We start from the raw sequence: 16,060 nt of genomic DNA, 5'->3' as shown, positions 1-16,060 counted from the left end.
TCGTAGAGAATCTTCCGGCCCACTGCGCCTAGCCTGAACAATTTCCCAACCAGTGTGGGCGAAAATCTGAGCTCATCTTAATTAACTTAAATATAATTACCAGGTTTAAGGCCAGGGCTCGAGTTGGGCTGGAGGGGTTCAGGTTGGGGATCTTTCCTGGGATGGGGGTTGTGTGGCAGATCATGCCTCTGTAGCTTTGAAAATCATTAAGCTGTCTGTCAGTATGTCAAGTTATAGTTAAAAGTCTTCCCTCTGATATGTTGGAACCCTTTGATGTCTCTCCCAGCATGTCAATATCAAAGGTCTGTCAGATGAAGTTGGAAATTTTTCCTCTGTAGCTTTGAAACACTTGGATGTCTCTCCCAGCATGTCAAAGTGTTTCAAAGGAAACTCTTCCGAACAAAGAAACAGACCTTTTTAAAAAAGAAACGTGGTTTGAAACAACACCTGCTCAAAAGACTGTGGAGAGCTATAAAACAAACAAAGCTTAGCCCTCCTTTGAAATAGACTAAACCTGTAAGAGGCTTGTAAAAGGTAATGGACCGAAATGGAATGCAAACAATGCAGTTTAAAGCTTTTAGTTTTCTCAGCATGCCCAGAAGCTTGAAAAGGTTAAAGGGGAATGCCATTGACTGTGAGAAAAGCACTTCAAAGGTTCCAACACATCAAAGGGAAACCTTTTACCCTCAACTGACAGATCTTTGATATTGGGGGCATTTGGCGAGCCCATAACAGAATGTTACTCAATTTAAGGGGGGGGGGAAAGAGAAAGAGGACCCTTGTCAGCAATTGGAGGGGACATGGAGGGGATCAATTAGGGTGATAAATCCAGCAATGAGGGGGTATGCCAGTGATTGGGGTAGGGGGTGTATTTTGGAAATTTGGAGGGTCGTACCAATGGTTCAGGGGTTTTTCCAGTGATTGGGAGGGGTCATACCATGGATTTGTTAGATGTAATTGAATTGGATGGGGAAAAAAAAATCAAAAGTGCTGGAAAAACTCAGCAGGTTTGGCTGCTTCTGTGGTTTGAGAAACAGAGTTAATGTTTCGAGGACAATGCGACTTCCCTTCAGAACTGACAAGTAGATGGGACCTTGGTTTAACATTCATCCAAAGATCGCATCTCAAATATTAAGCGGAAACCTTTCTCAGGACCTTCTGATACAAGAGTGCTGTCATTAAGGGCTAAATGTTGCACCTACTTACTATGAGAAGGCAGGGAATCTATCCCAGATTTGTTTTCCTTTCCCATCACTAAGTAGGCTCATTAAATATGACAGTAAACATTGTGGAGGACTAAAACCCCACACGGAGTGTTTTTATATAATATTTATATCTTTGATTCTGGACTCTGGAATCCGCGTGAACCAATATGTATTTTCTCTGTGGTCTGTCTCTTAATTCTTTCTTCTGTCTATCCCTCTTTGCTGTCTGTGTGTGGAGTTAAAGTTGTGTCCTCGTGCATTTTGAGTGTGTGCAAATAAATTAACCTTTTGAGTTCGTTCTATTTTGAGTTTGCAGTTTGGGTTATTACTAGAATTTTGGATTCCACAAAAACCGAGGGGTTGAGGAAATACGGCACCATTTATAGAGAGAAACACATATCAAAACACCTTTGTTTACATACAGCTGGTGAGAGGAGAAATCAGTGCTGTTTAAATTAACCCCCTCATAAATATAGCCTGAAGACTTAGATAGCCAATTATAAGCAGCATTCTATAGTCCATTGCCCTTTGAGTTTAATCTTCGATTAACAGCATCATAAGCAAAACAGTTTTTCTTCAGGCTGGGTTACCTAAACAGTTCTTTGCAGTAGTTCATGGCAACAAAATGGAAGTGTATGAAAAATAGGCAGACAGGGGACACAGCAGATCCTCAAGGATTTTTAAAATTAATTTGTATACACAAATAATACATGTACAAATCATTGAAGATGGTCAGCAACCTATCTCCAAACAAGGACATTGCTACAGATAGGTTGTGCCAAATGCATGTAGTGAATCATGTTAATACATAAAGAATTTATGAATGTAAAAAAACACAAATTTCAAGTACATTTACACCCATATGATTATCTGCAGCATTTAAAGTCAGTTTCAAAGTGACAAGAATCAGCTTAAAAAACACAGCGAAAAGTGTACAGATTCAGGAAGCGAATCTGCAGTAATCTACTAATTAAAGACATCACAATTGAATTTATAGACTTTGCCTTCTGAGCCACAGTGATCACTGCTCCCATGTGATGTCATTTTGCCTCAGGGTCAGCTGCAGTTTCTGTGCATTCCTAAGCAGTTGCAGGCTCTCTTTTCCTTTCTGGCCAGGAGCAGAAGTTGTTTTGACTGAAAATTCTGTCCCCCTGGGGTTAGCTGGCACTTCCTTCATTTCATCTAAAGCTTTTGCTCGCTTCTTAGCGTCAGCCATCTCCCTCGTCATTTTTTTTGCTTTCACCTTCAATTTCTCAACCTTAGAAAGATAAAAATCATTGCCCAAGTAATGTCACTTTAATTTTTCTTTGTGCACACAGACATTTTATCAGTGCAAGAAGTCTGAGTTAATGTTAATTTAAAAATTGACACAAGATTAGTAACAAACATCTTGAAGACTGCATTTCACAGTGTTTAAGTTAAAGGAAAGCTCACTCATGCCGCATATTTTTATTCTTGCGCATCGGTTTTGTAGTGATTTAAAATGTATAATGTAACTGAAGCCAAATTAGGTCCAGTTCTGTTTCCCATGTTGGATATCTCATAACTGGCTTCACATCTGTTGCAAGCAAAGTAATTTTATTTTCCGGATGTGAGCTTCGCTGGCAAGGCTGACAACTATTGTCCATCCCTGATCACCGAGAGGTCCGCGAGCCATCTTCTGATGCAATTTTAACACAGTGGAGTCACTTTCATCTCTTCAAAGAGTAATTAGTTGTGGGGCTGGGTGTGGGACTGAAGTCGCATAGACTAAACAGGATAAGGTGGGCAAGTTTCCTTCCTTAAAAAAAATCATGAGCTAATGAATTGTATTTTTTATAACAATGTGACCAATTTAAGGCCATTTTGATCTGAAAAGCCGGAGTGTCCGGCTTCTAAAAATATAATTTCTTTTGATGCCTATATTTCAACAAGCAAGGATTAAGTGAGATTTACCGCTCTTAACTCTTCCATATAAGGGGGAACCATTTCTCAGGTAAAATTATTTTTACTTTTTCCATGAATGTTTCCAGCTGCCAAATCAGTCAATACATTTCCCTCCATCTCAACATCCATCATTGTTTCCCCCCCATTTGTATTTTGTAAGGTAGGGTAACCAAAATAATCAAGGCATTTCCAATGAGCCCAAGTTGGTCAACTGGATGGTGTTCATTACGGCTTCCGAGTAGAAAATAAAGCAAGTCTCAACAATGTTCTATTCCTGTAACAATTTTTACTCAATGGCTTAAGTCAGAAGAAGGTTGCAGGTTCAAGCCCCATTGCAAGGCCTTGAGCACATAATGTAGGCTGACATTCCATGCAGAATAGAGGAAGTGTACTGGACAGTTAGCTGTACGGTTTCTCAGTTGAGATTTTAAGTATGCAAAGATTAGCATAAAAGATCCCCTGGCACGATTTGAATGCTATCCTAGCCAACAATTATTTCTTAACCAATAACACTAACAAAGATTATCTATTAATTTGTCTCATTGTAGTTTCTGGAACCTTATTGTATGCAAGTGGGCTGCAGTGTCTGTCTACAAAATAGGGACTACATTTTTCAGTTGCTATGAAGCCCTTTAAATGTTAAATGTGGAAGTGTAATATAAATGTAATCTTTCTTTATTTTCTTACACCATTTACTTGGGATTTTTCTCTAACATCTAGAGGCAAGAATAAAACCTGGTTCTGATGGAGATTACAGCGTTACCCACAGGTTTCCAAACGCCTGGTTACTTCTTTGCCCTGCAACAAATTTGATGTAAAGCTAGTTTAACATTTCCCTCCTTACCACAGGAAAAGTGTGGAAACAAAATCATAATGGCAGTTTGTTTACTGAAGTTTTGAATGATCAATGTTTTTCATTTGCCCTCTAGGTGTCACACTATCATCATGGTTACAATGGTACTTCTCTTTTTATATAAATTTAGAGTATCCAATACATTTTTTCCAATTAAGGGGCAATATAGCATGGCCAATCCACCTACCCTGCATATCTTTGGGTTGTGAGGCGAAACCCACGAAAACATCAGTAGAATGTGCAAACTTCACACGGACAGTGACCCAGAGCCGGGATCGAATCTGGGACCTCGGCGCTGTGAGACAGCAGTGCTAACCACTGCGCCACCGTGCTGCCCTACAATGTTACTTCTAACCAAATGCTACCTCTATCAAAGCAGGTTTTTAAAAAAAAGTAAAAATGCTTTGGGAAATTTCTTCCACATTAAAGGCGCTGTGTATAAGTGCAAGTTATTGTTGTTATTAAAGTTCCATCGTACACAGAATTTTGGGGGACATTTTCATAAATTTGGGCTAGCCCCAACAAAATGATTCAAATTAAACAAGCACCAAGTGGAACCTAAAGTATAATAGTTTTCAAAATGGTAAATACTGAACATTGTCAGAAGCTTTGAGCTCAATATGAGGATGATACTTGCAAAGTAATTGTGAACTAACTATACAGTTCAAGTAGACCAATGTTAGCCTGTGCGAGGGCACAGGAAGTGATCATCTCTGGTCCAACAATGATTGGATTCTGTATTTTTGCTGCAGAAACCAGCTACAGACATTCCTTAATATAAGGTGGGATTTAGAAAGGAATTTTTAAAAGGCAGAGCTGAGCTTTTCCCATTGCTGGAAAGTGTAGAAAACAAGGGAGCTATACCTTAAAATCGGAGCCAGGTGTTTCTGGGGAGAAGTTAGGAAACACTTATTCATGTAAGGGGTGGCAGAAGTGTTGAACTCTCACCCGCCTAAAGCAGATGATGCTGGTTAAAATAATAATTTTAAATTTGAGATCAATTTTTGCTCACCAAGGATATAGGAGAGGCAGACGCATAGTGGTATTGTCACTGGTCTAATAATCCGGAAACCCAGAGTAATGCTCTGGGGACCTGGGTTCCAATCCCACCATGGCAGATGGTGAAATTGAATTCAATTAAAACATCTGGAATTAGAAGTCTCATGGTGACCACGAAACTGTCGTGTTGGGTGTTCTGGTTTACAAACAGGTCAACACGGCTGGAGATGGTGTAACTCTATTTTATTAATAACTCAACTGTAATAACATACTGTAAGCTTGAGTACGTGCATTACCAGCTTATCTGTGGACCCTGTCCTATCACTATCTAGGTGAGGCACTCAGCACATGGTGAATGTCTGAGAAGCAGGCTGTGAGCGCTGTGCGCTGAGCTGGCTGCTGCTAGAATGAGCGGGAACTCTGGTGTCCCCTGTCTTTATAGTGCGTGCGCTCTCACTGGTGATTGGCTGCGATGTTGTGTATGCTGGCTGGTCCTACTGTATGTCCATCAGTGTGTCAGTGTGTGTGTGATTGCACCATGATATGCTGATGTATATCATGACATCCCCCCTTTTCATAAAGAATATGTGCCTACATGAGAATAAATAAAGTGTAGCGAGTGTGTCTGATCATGTGTGTGCATTATTTACATCAATATGTACATGTGGCTATGCTATATACACGGGAAGGCGCCAGGTGCAGAGGAAAACTATGTTACACCAAGAACAAAACAAATGCTATGAACAAACGATGAAAAACTCTTAAACAGTACGGCAGAACAAGTCAGTGAGTCCAATAGTGCAAGATTTATAAATCAAGTCTTTGGGGTGGGCGACGAATTCGGGTTGATCGTCAGGATGGCACACCACTCGTCCGGATCAATGCTGTGCACCGACAGCGGCTGGTGCGTTCGACTCGGGGACAGCTTGTTCTTGTTGATGACAGCAATGCGGAAAGGCTCCCTGTCCTCAGTGTCACTGGTCTGTATGATGTCAGGATCGGACTCAGTGAACGTGGGTAGAATTGCCCAAACATTTCTGCGAGGCTGGTTAAACTGTTGCGAGTTGCCAGGTTCAAGTGCTCGACAGCAGGCAGCATAGTGGCCAAGCCTGCCACAGCGTAGGCATTGTCGCGCTTTGGCCGGACATTGCCGCTTTAAATGGGCGGAGGCACAGTTGCCGCACGTCATGACGTCAGTGCGTTCGTTGCGCGACCACGCATGCATGGTGCGGTCTTGCGTAGTGCGCGCCTGCACATCGCATTCCTCCGCGTCAACGTCCCCTCTTTTGGCGCGTACAAGCACGGGAGGCCTCGGAAAGCGCGCAAAACGGTCGCCCTCCTCCGGGCCGCGGGCTGGCAGGTACTCGATCGTCTGGACCCGCTCCGCCTCGTGGGGCCCCTGCCGCGCCGTTTCAGCCGCCTGGATGTGTGAGTACCGGCTGGTGGCATTCTCGTGCAGGACGCAGGTCTCGATGGCTGTTGCTAGGGTGAGTTGCTTGATTTTAAGGAGCTGCTGGCGCAGGGTGTCCAACATGACCCCGAAAACTATCTGGTCGCGTATCATGGAGTCAGAGGTGGGCCCATAGCCGCAGGACTGCGCGAGGATGCGGAGGTGCATTAAATAAGACTGGAAAGGCTCGTCCTTACCCTGCAGGCGCTGCTGGAACAGGTACCTTTCGAAGCTTTCATTAACTTCAACGCTGAAGTGTTCATCACATTTTAGGAGCACCGTCTTGTATTTGGTTTTGTCCTCGCCGTCCGCAAATGTAAGGGAGTTGAAGATATGAATGGCGTGTGGCCCTGCCGTGGAGAGAAGAAGGGCAATCTTCCTGGTGTCCGATGCATTCCCCCTGTCTGTGGCCTCTAGGAAGAGCTGGAAGCGCTGTTTAAAAAGCTTCCAATTCACCACGAGATTGCCAGCGATGCATAACGGCGGCGGCGGGTTGATGTTCTCCATGCTGCAGGATGGCGGATTGCTGACAAGTTGCAGGTAGCTCTCACAGGGGCTAGTATGCGTCCACTCCTGGAACCATGTCGTGTTGGGTGTTCTGGTCTACAAACAGGTCAACACGGCTGGAGATGGTGTAACTCTATTTTATTAACAACTCAACTGTAATAACATACTGTAAGCTTGGGTACGTGCATTACCAGCTTATCTGTGGACCCTGTCCTATCACTATCTAGGTGAGGCACTCAGCACATGGTGAATGTCTGAGAGGCAGGCTGTGAGCTCTGTGCTCTGAGCTGGCTGCTGCTAGAATGAGCGGGAACTCTGGTGTCCCCTGTCTTTATAGTGCATGTGTTCTCATTGGTGATTGGCTGCGATGTTATGTATGCTGGTTAGTCCTACTGTATGTCCATCAGTGTGTCAGTGTGTGTGTGATTGCACCATGATATGCTGATGTATATCATGACAGAAACCATTGCCGATTGTCGTAAAAACCTATCTCATTCACTAATGTCTTTTAGAGAAGGAAATTTGCCATCCTTACCTGGTCTGGCCTACATGTGACTCCAGACCCACAGCAATGTGTTGACTCTTAAATGCTGTCAGGGCAATAAATGCTGGCTCAGCCAGCGACACCCGCATCCCATGAACGAATTTTAAAAATGTTTTAATGCAACAGGGTTATAAAAAATAAAATTCTGAATTGCTCAGTGAGGTTATTGTCTGCATGTCATGCGAGAATATGAAGATTTTTTTAAAAATTAGACACTTACTTTATCCTGGTGTTTCCTGAGTTTAGAAATCTGATCCGCTTTCTTCTCCATCCGCTTTACAAGACAGTCAAGTTCACGTTCTAAATCTTCACGGACATCAGTATTTTTGGTACCTTGTATTTGTTTGAGCAAGTCTTGATGCTCACTGGGAATACAGAATTTGGCAACATTTACATAACTGAAAAACAATCGACATGACTTTAATCTTCACCACCACAACACCGATCTTCATCCCCTCCCCCCTTTCCAAGCATTCAAAGCTATTCTCCCACGTCCCTTAGTTAAGAAAGAATAACTATGAAAATGCATTTATATAGCATTTTTCACATCATAAAACACCTTCACAGGAGCATTATCCGACAAAACATGACAATGCATTTTGGAAATATTAGGACAGGTGTCAATTGTTTTGGAGAACAGAGTTTGTGGCAGGGATTGAAGGCAATAGCTTCAGCAGAAAGTGCAGGGGGGACATGAGGAAGAAATCTTTTACGCAGAGGGTAGTGGGAGTCTGAAATTGCTTCCTGTATTGGTGGTGGAGGCAGAGACCCTAAACCTACCTGGATGTACACCTTAAATGCTGTAAGATACAGGGCTATGGACTGGGTTCAGAAAGATGGGATTAGAAAGGGCACCTAGGTGTCCTCAGGCTGGCATGGACAAGATGGGTTGAATGGCCTCTTTCTGTGCTGTAACTTTTCTAAGATTCTTCCCACTATTTAAATGCAGGAAAGCTCTGTTCATGCAGCACTTGGATTGGATTGGATTGGATTGGATTGGATTTGGATGTCAAATACACATCGTGCCACATCAGAGCAGTGGCGAGATCAAGAGGTGTTGGTGAGTTAGGGTTCGTGTTAATGGCATTCACATGGAATCTGACATGTTTTCCAACGCTCTTGTTGAGTCGCTGCATGTAGATGAGAATCAAAGCACTTAAACCTTTAAGCAAACGTCTTAAATCGTTCTTGGTGAGCAGCTTTGACGTTCTCTTTTTTCTGGGGAGCAATAGAGAATGACAGGTTTCTAATAAGTAACAGACAACAGAAGTGAATTCAGATATTCCACCATCTAGGCTATGTTGAAAACCATGCATCAGCATCACTCCACTGGTGGCACTCTTGCCTTTGCTCCAGAAGGTATGAATATTCTATACCAGGTGCCGAGTTCCTATTTGTTGCTGCATTGTAACAGTCCTTCACTTCAATGGGTCATATCCACCTGTTCTGATAATTCAGGTGCATAGCAAAATAGCCACTATTCAAAAATAATTGCAGGTCTTGTACATTCTGGTCAGAAAGTCACTGATCTCATTGCTGTATGCGTGGGATGATCCCAATACAGACAGCCGGTTGCCAAAACCACAAGCACATCACATCACCTGAAAAGTAACTCATTGTGTGTGACGCATTCTCTGAAACAGATAAGCTGATACGGTGAAACCTAAATAAATAACATGTAGAATCTTTGGCCATATGGACCATAAATTCGGCAAGCTGACTGACCATAAGAGTAGGAAAGCATAATCTTGGAATATCAACAGCATCCTAGTGATGACTAAGATGGGGTATTCACTTGGTCGGTATCTCAGGCACAGCTGCTGTATAAACAGTTTCCTATGACATGCAGCACACTTCTAGAAGGTAAATTTAACACTCCCAGCATGGCTCTGCAGCTTCTATTTTTTAAATCCTGGCATTTGGCACTGTGTAGTCGCAAATTAAACCTTTCTTTTGTGGGTTGTCAAGTATTAGATTCTGACTACATGAAGAAACAAAGCTAAATCTCTTATCAGATATTTCAATAAAATGTAATAGAATGTCATGTTATTTTTCTTGCTTATGGTCCTAACAATCATTTATAGAAGGGACCTGGGATTCTATTATTACTTGCACAGACAATAAATTCACCCCGTCCTTCAAATTAATGCTGTTTACAAACAAATTACATTTTAAAAATGTATTTGTTCATGTTATGTTGATGTCACTGGCTAAACAAGCATTTATTGCCCATCCCTAATTGCTCGAGATGATGGTGGTGAGCCGCTTTCCTGAACCGCTGTAGTCCATGTAGGACAGGTACACCCATCCTGCTGTTAGAAAGGGTGGCCCAGTGACAGTGAAGGAACAGAGACATAGCTCCAATTCAGGATAGTGTGGGGCTTGGAAGGGAACTTGAAGGATGTGGTGAATCCTTGCATCTAGCACATAGAACATTACAGCGCAGTACAGGCCCTTCGGCCCTCGATGTTGCACCGACCTGTGAAACCACTCTAAAGCCCATCTACACTATTCCCTTATCGTCCATATGTCTATCCAATGACCATTTGAATACCCTTAGTGTTGGCGAGTCCACTACTGTTGCAGGCAGGGCATTCCACACCCTTACTACTCTCGGAGTAAAGAACCTACCTCTGACATCTGTCTTATATCTATCTCCCCTCAATTTAAAGGTATGTCCCCTCGTGCTAGACATCACCATCCGAGGAAAAAGGCTCTCACTGTCCACCCTATCCAATCCTCTGATCATCTTGAATGCCTCAATTAAGTCACCTCTTAACCTGCTGCCCTCGTTCTCCTAGGTGATATACAGCTTGCAGGTTTGGAAGGCGCTGTTGAAGAAATCTTGGTGAATTGCTGCAGTGCATCTTGTAAATGATACACACTGCTGCTACAGTGAGTCAGTGGTGGAACAAGTGAATGTTGAAGGTGGTGGATGGGGTGCCAATCAAGTGGGCTGCCTTGGCCTGGATGGTGTCCAGGTTCTTAAGTGATGTTGGAACTGCACTCATCCAGGTAAGTGGACAGTAATCCTTCACACTCCTGACTTGTGCCATGTAGATGTTGAACAGACTTTGGGAGTCCTATCTGATCTGCTCTAGTAGCCACAGTATTTATGTGGCAAGTCCAGTTCAAGTTCTGGTCAATGGCAACCCCCAGGATGTGAATAGTGAGGGATTCGGTGATAGCAATGCCATTGAATGTCATGGGAAGTTGGTTGGATTCTCTGTTGTTGAAGATGTCATTGCCTGGCACTTAAGTTGCAAATACATTTCGTGCCACACATCAGCTGAAACCTGAATATTGTCCAGGTCGTGCTGCATACAGACATGGACTGCTTCAGTATCTGAGGAGTTGTGAAAGGTGCTGAACATGGTGTAGTCATCTACGATTATATTGAATATATAGCACAAAAACAGGCCTTTTGGCTTAACTAGTCTGTATTAATATTTTTATTCCACACAAATCTCCTTCCATCCCTTCTTCCTTGCATCAAATTTTCAGGATATCTTTCTATTCCCTTTTCTCTCTATTTGTATCAACCACTACCTGGTTTTACAGCCTTTGTTTGGATTCACCCAGGAGCAGAATCATAGAAATATTTTTTCCATTTCAAATCTCTCTTACTCATTCATAATTTCTAAAGGAAGGGCAGCACGGTGGTGCAATGGTTAGCATTGCTGCCTCATGGCGCCGAGGTCGCAGGTTCGATCCTGGCTCTGGGTCACTGTCCGTGTTGAGTTTCCACATTCTCCCCGTGTTTGCGTGGGTTTTGCCCCCACAACCCAAAGATGTGCAGGGTAGGTGAATTGACCATGCTAAATTGCCCTTAATTGGAAAACAAAATTAATTGGGTACTCCAAATTTTTTTTTTTTAATTCTAAAGGAAAAAAGCCCCAATTTATTCAATCTATCTTGATCTGGAGCACCAAATCAACATCATACTATAAGAAAGCTTGCAAACCTTTTGCTTGATAGCACAGAGAAAGGCAAAAAAAGTTAGGAACACCAGGGCTAAATAAAATACACCAAAATCTAAAAAGAAAAAGAATACTCTGAAATGTCAACAGTTAAATAAATTGTTGGATTAATTTGTCTTGTTTTAATTTACCCAAGTCAATATTGGGATTTGTGTTCAATAATTCGGGTCGTTTTTTGTTCAGTGTGTGCAGGAGGGTTTCCTGACACAGTTTGTTGACAGGCCAACAAGAGGTGAGGCCACATTGGATTTGGTTTTGGGTAATGAACCAGGCCAGGTGTTGGATTTGGAGGTAGGTGAGCACTTTGGGGACAGTGACCACAATTCGGTGACGTTTACGTTAAGGATGGAAAGGGATAAGTATACACCGCAGGGCAAGAGTTATAGCTGGGGGAAGGGAAATTATGATGCCATTAGACGTGACTTGGGGGGGATAAGGTGGAGAAGTAGGCTGCAAGTTTTGGACACACTGGATAAGTGGAGCTTGTTCAAGGATCAGCTATTGCGTGTTCTTGATAAGTATGTACCGGTCAGGCAGGGAGGAAGGTGCCGAGCGAGGGAACCGTGGTTTACCAAAGAAGTGGAATCTCTTGTTAAGAGGAAGAAGGAGGCCTATGTGAAGATGAGGTGTGAAGTTTCAGTTGGGGCGATGGATAGTTACAAGGTAGCGAGGAAGGATCTAAAGAGAGAGCTAAGACGAGCAAGGAGGGGACATGAGAAGTATTTGGCAGGAAGGATCAAGGAAAACCCAAAAGCTTTCTATAGGTATGTCAGGAATAAGCGAATGACTAGGGACAGAGTAGGACCAGTCAAGGACAGGGATGGGAAGTTGTGTGTAGAGTCTGAAGAGATAGGCGAGATACTAAATGAATATTTTTCGTCAGTATTCACTCAGGAAAAAGATAATGTTGTGGAGGAGAATGCGGAGCTCCAGGTAAATAGATTAGATGGCATTGAGGTAAGTAGGGAAGAGGTGTTGGCAATTCTGGACAGGCTGAAAATAGATAAGTCCCCGGGGCCTGATGGGATTTATCCTAGGATTCTCTGGGAGGCCAGGGAAGAGATTGCTGGACCATTGGCTTTGATTTTTATGTCATCATTGGATACAGGAATAGTGCCAGAGGACTGGAGGATAGCAAATGTGGTCCCTTTGTTCAAAAAGGGGAGCAGAGACAACCCCGGCAACTATAGACTGGTGAGCCTCACGTCTGTAGTGGGTAAAGTCTTGGAGGGCATTATAAGAGACAAGATTTATAATCATCTAGATAGGAATAATATGATCAGGGATAGTCAGCATGGCTTTGTGAAGGGTAGGTCATGCCTCACAAACCTTATCGAGTTCTTTGAGAAGGTGACTGAACAGGTAGACGAGGGTAGAGCAGTTGATGTGGTGTATATGGATTTCAGCAAAGCGTTTGATAAGGTTCCCCACGGTAGGCTATTGCAGAAAATACGGAGGCTGGGGATTGAGGGTGATTTAGAGATGTGGATCAGAAATTGGCTAGCTGAAAGAAGACAGAGGGTGGTGGTTGATGGGAAATGTTCAGAATGGAGTTCTGTCACAAGTGGAGTACCACAAGGATCTGTTCTGGGGCCGTTGCTGTTTGTCATTTTTATCAATGACCTAGAGGAAGGCGCAGAAGGGTGGGTGAGTAAATTTGCAGACGATACTAAAGTCGGTGGTGTTGTCGATAGTGAGGAAGGAAGTAGCAGGTTACAGAGGGATATAGATAAGCTGCAGTGCTGGGCTGAGAGGTGGCAAATGGAGTTTAATGTAGAGAAGTGTGAGGTGATTCACTTTGGAAGGAAAAACAGGAATGTGGAATATGTGGCTAATGGAAAAGTTCTTGAAAGTGTGGATGAGCAGAGGGATCTAGGTGTCCATGTACATAGATCCCTGAAAGTTGCCACCCAGGTTGATAGGGTGGTGAAGAAGGCCTATGGAGTGTTGGCCTTTATTGGTAGAGGGATTGAGTTCCGGAGTCAGGAGGTCATGTTGCAGCTGTACAGAACTCTGGTACGGCCGCATTTGGAGTATTGCGTACAGTTCTGGTCACCGCATTATAGGAAGGACGTGGAGGCTTTGGAACGGGTGCAGAGGAGATTTACCAGGATGTTGCCTGGTATGGAGGGAAAATCTTATGAGGAAAGGCTGATGGACTTGAGGTTGTTTTCGTTGGAGAGAAGAAGGTTAAGAGGAGACTTAATAGAGGCATACAAAATGATCAGAGGGTTAGATAGGGTGGACAGTGAGAGCCTTCTCCCGCGGATGGAAATGGCTAGCACGAGGGGACATAGCCTTAAACTGAGGGGTAATAGATATAGGACAGAGGTCAGGGGTAGGTTCTTTACGCAAAGAGTAGTGAGGCCGTGGAATGTCCTACCTGCTACAGTAGTGAACTCGCCAACATTAAGGGCATTTAAAAGTTTATTGGATAAACATATGGATGATAATGGTATAGTGTAGGTTAGATGGCTTTTGTTTCGGTGCAACATCGTGGGCCGAAGGGCCTGTACTGCGCTGTATTGTTCTATGTTCTATGTAATTACAGAATTGTTAGGATGCAGAAAGGAGGCCATTCAGCACTGGCTCTCCAAACTAGCATTAGACTTAGTTCCACTCTTCTGCCTTTACCCCTTATCCTTGCACATTGTTTCTAAATAATGGTCTAATGCCGTCCTGAATGTCTTGATTGAGCCTGCCTCCAGCACACTCCCAGCTCGTGCATTCCAGACCTGAACCATTCATTGTGTGAAAAAGGGTTTTCTGGCATCACATTTGCTTCTTTTGCAAATCACATTAAATTTGTGCCTCTCGTTTTACGAACAGGAACAGATTCACAGAGGTTTGAAGAATAGAGCAAGGGATACATGTTTAAAGCTAAAATAATGGAAAACTGTAAATGCGAGAAATACACAGCAACTCAGTCACCATCTGAAAATATAGGTCTTTAGTTCTGATGATGCATTTAGCCTTCTCTCTCTTTTTACAGATGCTGATTCTACATTTCTAGCATCTCTGTGCTTATCATAAGCGGAAAACTGATTGAACAACAGTGAGTAAATGGGTCAGGATTTTTTTGGATGGCGAGATTTCCCCACACCACTCACCCAACCGAAAAGTCAGGAAAGAACTCACCATTGCCGCTACCAAGTGCCATACAGCCGTTTGCCAGAAGATGGCACTTCCACCCCTCACTCAGAATGAAGTCCCCCCCAGAGAAAGGGTCTTCATAGTGAGGTCACAGGGGGTTGGGGGAGTACCTGTGGGGTGGAGGTAGGGGGCAGTACCTGCGGGGTGGAGGTAGGGGGTTACTGGAGGTGGCAGACCTCATGGGGTGGGGTGGGGTAATATTGAAGGGAGGTCGTTGATGGATGCGTTTTCCTCCCTATCCGAGATCACTTCATTTTCATTTCACTTTCCAGGCTTTCCCACCACTGCTAGACATCTCCCACCAACATGAAAATTGAGGCTGGGCAGGAAATGACCCTGAAATGGTCATTAATTGGTCTCAAATCAGGCAAAGGAGACCTCAGCTGTCCTACTGTAAAATTGCGAGAAGTCAGGGAGGGTTGGAATCCAGTGGGAAGGCCATCGGAGGAATTTTAGCCCCACCAGCTTGCAAAGCTGCCAGTGGGGAAACATTCCGCCCATGGTATCTGTCGTCTACAATAACTGGTTCTGACCTGTTTAATAGCTTTTTTTTCCAGACAAGGATCAGATAAAACCAAATAGAGGTCCTTTTCAATCCCCAATTTTCCATTTAGAATAGTCTATGTATGTCTTAAAATGTAATTAGCAGGTCAAGGAGACACAGTCTGAGTGAGACACATCCAGAGTGGGAATTGGAACTTGGTAATTTGGTGCAGTGAGGTCATCAGGAATGGTAAATGGGAGAGAACCAGAGAGCATCTGAAAATCGAGGAAGGTAAGTGATTTTTATTTATTGTTATTTTTATTACCTTTTCAAATTGTGTGTGGGGGGGGGGGAAACTGAAGTGACATCACAGTAAAGCTGTGACCTGATTGGCTGGTTGGGAATCTACACTAAATTTAAAAATTAAGCATCGTTAAACTAATTACACATAATTATTTAATTATAATTTAGAGGGGTATCTAAGCCAGAGATCGGAGAGTTCTGTATTTAGCTTTCACATTTATAGTAGAAATCTAGTGCTAGGAAACAAATAGTGAGTGAACAGTAACTTAAATTTTTTAATTTATTTTTTTAATTTAAATTACTAATTCATTGACGCAATGTCCATTAGAGGTGTGCAGTGCTCTGACTGTGAGATCTGGCACGTCCGGGAGGCTTCCAGCGTCCCAGATGGCTTAATCTGCAGAAAATGCACCCAACTAGAGCTCCTTACAGACGGCATGGTTCGGTTGGAGCAGCAGTTGGATGCACCTAGGAGCATGCAGGTGGTGGAAAGCATCATAGATAGCAGTTATAGAAATGTGGTCACACCCAAGGTGCACGCAGAGAAATGGGTGACCACCAGAAGGGGCAGGCAGTCAGTGCAAGAATCCCCTGTGGTTGTCCCCCTCTCGAACAGGTATACCCCTTTGGATACTGTCGGGGGGGGGGGGGAAATA

General features: G+C 43.4%; 1 protein-coding gene across 2 annotated transcripts in view; it reads right to left on the bottom strand.

Moving 5' to 3' along the window:
* Window positions 1–1,722: 1,722 nt before the first annotated feature.
* The window catches only part of cep57l1 (centrosomal protein 57, like 1), a 166,390-nt gene continuing 152,052 nt past the window's right edge, over window positions 1,723–16,060 (bottom strand). For both annotated transcript variants that reach the window (XM_072499977.1, XM_072499978.1), the window contains exons 13-14: window positions 7,705–7,849; window positions 1,723–2,463 (exon numbers count right to left, since the gene is read on the bottom strand). In XM_072499977.1, the coding sequence (XP_072356078.1) occupies window positions 2,227–2,463; window positions 7,705–7,849 (382 nt within the window). In that variant the 3' untranslated portion in view covers window positions 1,723–2,226. The remainder of the gene's footprint in view (window positions 2,464–7,704; window positions 7,850–16,060) is intronic.

Source organism: Scyliorhinus torazame, chromosome 4 (genome assembly GCF_047496885.1).
Source record: "Scyliorhinus torazame isolate Kashiwa2021f chromosome 4, sScyTor2.1, whole genome shotgun sequence".
Lineage (NCBI taxonomy): Eukaryota > Metazoa > Chordata > Chondrichthyes > Carcharhiniformes > Scyliorhinidae > Scyliorhinus > Scyliorhinus torazame.
This window is presented reverse-complemented; position numbering and strand designations above follow the sequence as displayed.